General features: G+C 44.0%; 1 protein-coding gene across 9 annotated transcripts in view; it reads right to left on the reverse strand.

The window, feature by feature from the left end:
* Nucleotides 1-7,756, reverse strand: part of Unc80 (unc-80 homolog, NALCN channel complex subunit) — a 156,851-nt gene extending 149,095 nt beyond the window's left edge. For 8 of the 9 annotated variants that reach the window (XM_055616820.1, XM_055616816.1, XM_055616815.1 and 5 more), the window contains exons 1-4: nt 7,494-7,756; nt 6,488-6,536; nt 3,807-3,963; nt 2,102-2,403 (exon numbers count right to left, since the gene is read on the reverse strand). In XM_055616820.1, the coding sequence (XP_055472795.1) occupies nt 2,102-2,403; nt 3,807-3,963; nt 6,488-6,536; nt 7,494-7,585 (600 nt within the window). In that variant the 5' untranslated portion in view covers nt 7,586-7,756. The remainder of the gene's footprint in view (nt 1-2,101; nt 2,404-3,806; nt 3,964-6,487; nt 6,537-7,493) is intronic. The other variant, XM_055616817.1, reaches the window with a different exon arrangement.
* Nucleotides 7,757-8,652: the final 896 nt, after the last annotated feature.

The raw sequence follows: 8,652 nt of genomic DNA on the forward strand, positions 1-8,652 counted from the left end.
GTATAGATATACCACAATTTGTGCATCCATTCCTCCACTGAGGGTCATCTGGGCTGTTTCCAGTTCCTGGCTATTACAAATAAGGCTGCTACAAACATGGTTAAGCAAATGTCCTTATTGTGTACTTGAGATTCTTTTGGGTATATGCCTAGGAGTGGTATAGCTGGATCCTGAGGAAGTGCTACTCCTAGTTGTCTGAGAAAGTGCCAGATTGCTTTCAAGAGTGGTTGTACAAGTTTATACTCCCACCAGCAGTGGAGATTATGGGCAACCTTTGGGCAGAGTGCAGGGAATCTTAGGAAAGAAGTGGGAAACAGTAAGATCTGGAGGGGACAGAAACTCCACAAAGAGAGCAACAGAACCAAAAAGTCTGAGCACAGAGGTCTTTTCTGAGACTGATGCTCCAACCAAGGACTATACATGGAGATAACCTAAGACCCCTGCACAGATGCAGCCCATGGCAGTTCAGTATCCAAGTGGATTCCATTGTAATAGAAACAGGGACTGTCTCTGACATGAACTGATTGGCCTGCTCTTTAATTACCTCCCCGTGAGGGGGAAGCAGCATTACCAGGCCACAGAAGAAGACAATGCAATCACTCCTGATGAGACCTAATTGACTAGGGTCAGAAAGACCTCCCCTATCAGTGGACTTGGAGAGGGACATGCATACAGAGGGTGGAGGAAGGGAGGGATTGGGACGAAGGAGGGAGGGAACCACAGAGGGGATACAAAATGAATAAAGTGTAATTAATAAAAAAAGGAAAAAAAAGAAAAGTAGTGAAAGAACTTTGTTATGTGTTGACATATGACAGTGATGAAATTACAACTTACAAGCGGTACATAATCACATGAGAATGTGAAGGTAGAGGGAAGGAGTAAATGTTTCAAGAGAAAAAATAGCTCAAAGACCTGAACATAGGAGAAAGGTTATGGGGTTTGAGGATATATCTGTAGTAACCCTGAAGGTTAGTGAGCATGAAGGGAAATGAATCAGCTGAAGGGGTGAGCAAGGCCAGAACCTACAGGTCCCAGAAGCAAGATGGATATGATCACTCTCAGTTGAAGAAATGCTTTCCTTTCCGTGACTCTTATTAAAAACAAAACAAAAAAAAAACAACAATAACAACAACAGCCTTTTTAGTAGTAGGAAGTTAAAGCTTTTAAAACAATTTGATTAAACAGCATTAAAAAATTAGTGTGTTTAACAAATAACACTTTTTAAAAGTCCTCTCCTTTATAGTAATTGTTAATGGTCCCATCCACTTTCATATACTCATTGCTGAATGGCATAGTTATCAGTAGGGTTTTAATACCGAAGAGCAGCTAAGCCCATGAATAGCTTTTCTCTTATCTTGTTACTGAAATGGGATACGATATGTATGTCCTCACACATATTCAACAGTGTTGGAGGCATTTATAATCTTATGAAGATGAGATATGAGACAAAATAATGCAACTAGGCTCATACATCTAGAAAGGTACCACACTAGCCATAATATATAACCCTGAGTTTCGTATTTTATGCATTGAAAATATTTTCAAACACTCAGTTGTTTTTTTTATCACTGTCACAGGTCTTAGCACGTAAAAGACGAAGCTTTTTCTCCAGACTCTGTGTTATAACGTAGGTAGTTGCAAAAGGCTATGGACATAGAAAAAGCCTGGCGACTGTGTCTGTATGGAGGAGGCCCAAGAAAAAGCTTCAAGGAAATGATGACATTGAAGCTGAATTTGCAATGACCGTGAGAGGAGGAGAGGAAGGAGAGGCATGCAGGGCAAACAGCAAGAGCGCTTTCATGGAATGGCTCCTGTGAGTCTCAGAACCGGATCCTGAGGCAGCCAGTTCAGACGGACAGCTGATAAATCAAGGAAAGAAGTTAAGCCATAAAAACACACTTAATTTGTGGAGAATTGCCAAAAATTAATATATACATTATATATGTTAACAATATATGATATATATTATTAAAATAATATTCAGTGTTTAAGGTTTCCATGCTGTTGCTAGACCATTCAAAGACATAGGCAAACAAATACGGAACTATGATGCTCACCTCACTCATTTCTAACCCACACCTAACTGTAGCTTACTACCTACCTTTATCCTGTGCACCAGAGGAGCAAACAGGAACACAAAGAGCTCCACGGTAGCCATGGAGTTCTGGAAGATCTTCCTTCTGTTGTTCTCTTCTTCATCATTGGAGCTACTCCGGCAAGGCTGCCCGGGAGAACTCTGGTTTTCAATCTGGTGGGTGAAAGCGCTGCTGCTGCCACCCCAGCTGGAGCCTCGGTCTGTACCCCCAAACTGATCACTGTTGCAGTCCTGCGGGGCCTCAAGCAGCATCCAGTGCAGAGTGTGAAGGAGTTTTGTCTCCGCAACACCGAGCTTATCCTGGTGGCCTGCAGGAGACAACCACACAGCCAGGGAAAGGTAAGTTATGTGATCAGAATGCAGAGGCACAGAGAAAAGAGATGTTCTTCCTAAGAGAACTTTCTTCTTTTTAATTTATTTTTTGTACATTACAGTTTATTCACTTTGTATCCCCACTGTAGTCCCCTCCCTTGTCCCTTCCCAATCCTACCCTCCTTCCCTCATCTCCTCCCATTCCCCTTCCCAAGTCCATTGATAGGGGAGGTCCTCCTTCCCTTCCATCTAACCCTAGCTTATCAGGTCTCATCAGGACTGGCTGCATTGTCTTCCTCTGTGGCCTGGTAAGGCTGCTCCCCAATCAGGGGGAGGTGATCAAAGAGCCAGCCTTTGAGTTCATATCAGAGACAGTCCCTGTTCCTATTACTAGGAAACCCACTTGGATATTGAACTGCCATGGGATACATCTGTTCAGGGGTTCTAGGTTATCTCTACGCATAGTCTCTAAGAGATCTTCCAAACTTCAAACAACCAGTATTTATAAGACTGGAGCTCTTTTTTACTGGCTAAGATCTCTCCAGAACAGCATGCTACTGTAGTTCTTCAGTCAGATACCTGAATGTTTTACCAAACAGACCTGTCTTATCAGGATGAAAAGCATAGACAGTGAAGATAAAAACGATTTTATTTTAGGCCTGAGCTCGAAAGGTCCCTGTAATATCAAAGCAGAGACACAAGCAAGGGGAGAGAATAAGACGAAAGCTGAATGCTCTATCTAACACAGGAGAAATGGTTAGAAAACTTTACGAGGTGCAGAAAAGCAATTTACAAAATAATAATTTTCTATAATCTATAGATGATATTATCTGTCTGTCTGTCTGCCTGCCTGCCTGTCTGTCTGTCTATAATGCAATGAAGCTGAGGAAATGGCCTTAGGACAGTGGTTCTTAACAATGGGTTGTGACCACTTGGCAAACCTCTGTCTCTAAAAATATTTACATTATGATTCATAACAGTAACAAAATTACAGTTATGAAGTAGCAATGAAAATAACTTTATGGGTGGGGGTCACCACAACATGAGGAACTATATTAAGTGGTCACAGCATTAGCAAGGTTGAGAGCTACTGCCTTGGGGGAATAAGCCAAGTTCATGAACACATTTGCATTAGAAATTGGAGGGATGAATGACAAATCACACACTGGGTCAGAATACTTAGCTCACTGAATGTTCCTGATGTTATTTTAACATTTAGGTGGAGAGTATGTTCCCTTTCGTAAAATAGCAATAATGGTGGCACTGATGGGAATGAAATTCTATAATTATGTGAGATAGTGTATGCACAGGGCCTGGAATGGTAGTTACTACCAAACACATGTTCTTGTGCATACTGCACGTAAAGGAAAATGTAGCTCAACAATGCTAGAACACCCACCTAGTTTGTTCCTGTTGGACAGCAGGGTTGCAGTGCAGTGGAGAACATGAGGGAGGGCAGCCTGCACCAGCTCCCATCTGGAGATACTCTGGATGGCTTCGGAGAGGGCCGGGGAGAGGCCGTGCAGTTTGTTTTCTACCAATACTCGCTCAAAGGACTGCAGATTTCAAATTTCAGGAAGCATACAAAATAAAGAATTGGAGACCATTAAAAATTAATGTTAAAATGCTACACATACTAAAAGACCATCGCAGACCTCAACATTTTTAGGGGGCTCTCCTGTTTTTGCCAGGTGTACACTGATCTGCAGTGAGTCAACCGTAAGTCATTGTTAACTGCCAATTTGTTGGCTTTGGATCTATGTGGTATACAGTCCACATGTTAAAGTGATCTGTATTTTTATTTCTGTTAAAATAAGCTTTTTCACATAGCAACAGATTTGCTATCAAGATATAGCATATATTTAATATTTATTTATAATATATTTATAATGTAATATTTTATTTTTTTTAAAATGCTGCTGAGTATCCAAAGTCGCTGCCACAGCTCTAGACCAAAGCAAAATGTGTTTCATGAAACTATCTTGAGAAACGAAATCTATGTCAGTGTGCCCAACCAGTATTAACTGAGATACCAGACTATTTCAAAAAAGTCTGATTCACTTCATCCTCAAATCAATGATGCAACAAAGGAATTCCTCAACTAAACCAGAAAGGGAGAGGAGAGAAACAGCTGTCAAATGAGCCTTTGCCTTGTGTTTTAATAATTTTTCTATCCTTGTCTAACAGGTGTTCAAAGACTAAAGAAAACTGCAAGAAACGAGTGTGACCTCCACATACTTTGCTTTGTTTCGTTGGTCAAGAGTAGAGAGTGTCTGTTTAAGGTACTGGCCATCTGTTAGAACAAAGCCAGTGCAGATTTAACTTGTAAGAACATGATTCATTTCTTAGGTGTCCTAACTGGTCAATGCACTTGTGTAATTGTCTTGTAGAGGAATGCAACATAATGCGTATTCTAACTGTATTGTTGTAACTATTATAATATTTGCCAAGTAGTAAGATATTTGGCAAAAAGTGACCTGTTTCAGGAATTAGCTAATGAGAACGCTTTTCTTACAAAACAAAACAAAACAAAACAAAACAAAACAAAACAACTCCACCAAAACCCTTAATTTTTATAAAGGTACAAGGATACGCCAAAGAGGGTGAATTGTTCAATCTCACAATCTCAAGGAACTGAGCTGCTGATTCCATTTCTTCTTAAGTCCTGCTAATGTAGCCTTTAATAACTTTTGAAACTCTGGAGCTGTGTCCTGTTTTGATATCAGTTTGCCTTGTTCCCTATTTATCTGCTTATCCCTGCATGAAACCTAACCAAACTTGACGTTTTGCGAGCGCTTTAAAAACATCAGATACATCTTTACCAAGAATAGGAAAAAGTCCTGGTTATTTTAAGCCGGAGTAAGTGCCTGCATGGCTTAAGGAAGGGCTTAAAGCGTCAGGTTATTGAAATGACTGAGATTCAAGAAGTTCCACCAAGAGTACTTGACGAGAAAGGTACGTCTTAAGGTGTCTTTGTGACAACTCAATAAAGCCCATGCCTCCACAATCCTGGGCGTGTGTGTAAGTGCACACTGTGAGCATGCATGTGTTTAACTTTCCGGTTGATTTGCACCATGATTTCTAGATCTTACATTTCAGAAGGCCATACTAGGGGATCATCCACACAGCTACTTATGAATGTATTTGGCAGCACGGAAACGAACAGCTTTCCATTTTCCCACTACACTATGCAGGATCTAAAGCCATCTGTGAAACTGTTGAAATTCATTTCACCTTTGCCTCATAATTTCACGTCTTGCTTTCTCAGTTTGCAAAATAGGTCTTATCAGGCCACGGGGTTTCTTTAGAACCCCGGGACAAGTTCATATAACATTTCTATTGAATATAAATATCAATAGCACTATTTTCATGATCATTCATTTTCAGACCTGCAGAATGTATGCAAAACATCAAGTTTAGAACTACTCAATAAGTCCTCCACAGTCATTCATTGTATGAGTGACCAGTACAAAATGGTCTCCGTTTTGTTGCATAATTATTTGACTTTTAATCTTCCCTATAAGGCCTATTATTTCTACTCTCTCTCCATTCTCATCTACTGCCCACTCAGTCCTTCCCATTCCTCTAGCTCATTCCTACTTGATGCTAAGGTTCTTTGTAGTTCCCTCTGCTCTCAAGATAGGATTCCTTCTTGCAACCCTTATGGCTTTGCCTAAGTGTCACATTAGTAATTAAGCCTTATCTACCAACTGCCTATAAAATAAAACCCCTACCATAGTTCTTCTAATATACTTCATTCCTTTTCTCCATTGTGCTTCTCATCATCGTTTATATTAAGCAATATACAAACATACATACATACATACATACATACATACATACATACATACATATTCTTCTGTGGTCTTTTTGCCTCACGCTAGCATGTAAACTCTGTGTTTTGTTTACATCTTTGCCCTACCCCAACAGAACAGAACTACGCCTGGAACATGGTAAATGCTCACTGATATTTGTCAATTGAATTAACTGGTGGAGTTAATATGACTCAGTCTTTCCCCGGGTTAAATTATCACACAGAAAGAATATGCAAATAATGATTAAATGATGAGAATCACATACCACACATGAGGCTTCATATTGCTTCCCCAGTTTAGGCCTCAAAAATGCACTGAAAAAATTAGTAAAGGTTTTTGTTATAAACATGAACAAAACTATTTCAAAAGCAGCTTTATGAGATATTTTTTTAATGAATAGGGCAGGGCTCTACGCAATTCAGATTTCATGCTTCCTTATAGCTTGTTAATGAGCAGGTGTTGGACAGCTGACGACATTTGCTTTTACATATTAATTACATACATGAGAAAGACATGGCTTTTGTACAATTTTCCATGACACTCTTATTTTGGAGACTTTTCCCTAACCAGATTCTAAACCGCCAATGGTCCAAAGTGGCGCATTCCTCATGCATGCAGTTATCTTAAAAATCTGAAAAAAATGAGCACTGATATGGGTCATAATTCTCAGCAGCTATTTTCATGTGTACTCAATCTCTAAAATAACAAGATAGCCCTTTAATGTTTATTGGCAGGGGTGTCAGGCCTAGCCAGGTGAAAGAAATCTAATAAAAAAAAAAATCATTTTGCTCGGGAGCTTTAGCCACGAAGACGACGCTGGCTGAATCCAAGCAAAAACGGTTAACAAGTGGGCACAGCAGATATGCCAAACACGCTAGAAAACAACAGGTCACCAGGCAGGGATTACAGCAGGAGATGGAGGGGGAATTGGAGGCCAGGGCAGAACCAGTCCCAATTACCGTCTTTGCTCCCCGCCCCCTCTGCCCAGGCTCTCTGCCCTCCACCCCCCCCCCCCCCATACTGTATCTATTTATTCGAAAACTGCCAATCTGCTTGTTGTCAAACTTCAGTGAGGTTTCTTGTCTTTTCTTCTTCTTCTTCTTCTTCTTCTCTTTTTAATGCGTGCTTCTAAGTGGGTTGCAGAGGGCTCGCTTCCCACCCCCCCAGAGACATTGCTGGCTGCAGGCTGCGGCGCGGCCTCAGTTGGCAGGGTGGTTGCGGTGGCGACGACCCGGCGACCCCCGAGCGCCCCCAGGCCCGGCGCCCCTCACCTGGTTTGCCGCCACAGGAAGGTCTGGATGGGCAGCGGGATGCCGCGGCCGCCGTCCTGCTCCTGGCCCTCGGAGCTCTTCCTCTTCACCATGATGGTGGCTCCCGGGAGTCCTACCGCAGAACCCAGCGCGGGTTCCTCGCCGGCCGCCGCCGCCGCCGCCGCCGCCTCCTCGTCGCGCTGCTCCCCCCAGCTCTCATCCCCTCCTTCCCCGAGGCAGAGGCGGCTCTCGTCGCCGCCGGCCCCCGGCTCTCGCCCCTTCCCCCAGCCCTCCCCGCGCGCGGAACATGGCTGATGGAGGAGGGGAGGGCCGGAGGAGCGGCGCGGCGCGGAGGGGGGCGCTCGGAGCAGCCGGCCGGCCCGCCGCCCCCGCGCCCTGCTTTCAGCACCTCCCACTGTGGACAGCGGCCCGCGCCGGGCGGCCCAGCCGCGGAGCAGAGCCGGGGGCCGGGGCTGCAGCTGCGGGGTGGCGGCGGGAGTCCACGCTCCGCATGGCACGGGCACGCCGGTCCCCCGCGCGGCCTCTTCGGCACCCAGGGTTCTGCCTGCTCCTCTCGGAGTGCACCCCCGGAGTGTCCCCTGTCCTGCTTCCCAACCTCTGCGTCCCGGGGACTGTCGACCTCTGGGGAGGAGGAGCTTTGGAGAGCCGCAGAGCAGTCTTCTGGCATCATTCGCACCTCTTGCAAAGAGGTCAGCAGTCCATCTCGGGTTTAGCAGGGAGAAGGCAGGGGGGATTACTAGAAAATGAAATCAGGGCAGGAGGCAAGCTTGGCCAGTGAGAGGGAGCTGAGAAGTTTTCCTAGGTGAGAATTTGTCTTATGCTGATAACTAACTGTGAAGAAGTCAAACGGGCTTGCTTTACTACCAAAGCAGGGTGGGGCAAACGGAGCGAGCCGGTGAGGGTTTCAGCTAGTTGCAAATTGAAAGGCAACGTTTGAATTAGGTGAGGCATGGTTTACCATAGGTCACTCAGTGCGCTTCGGTGGTCTTTTTTCACTCCGGTGATAGCTGCCATTTTCCGTCTGTGTAGCCAATGCCCACATAATTTATAGCTGTGTTCCTTTAACTAGTGTTACCTAACGCTGAGACAGGTCCGGGTGAGGTGAGGCGAGGTGATGCCTGACTAAGGTTTATCTACCTGCAAACATCTGAAACAAAAG

Source organism: Psammomys obesus, unplaced genomic scaffold (genome assembly GCF_907164565.1).
Source record: "Psammomys obesus unplaced genomic scaffold, mPsaObe1.curated_primary_1811, whole genome shotgun sequence".
Lineage (NCBI taxonomy): Eukaryota > Metazoa > Chordata > Mammalia > Rodentia > Muridae > Psammomys > Psammomys obesus.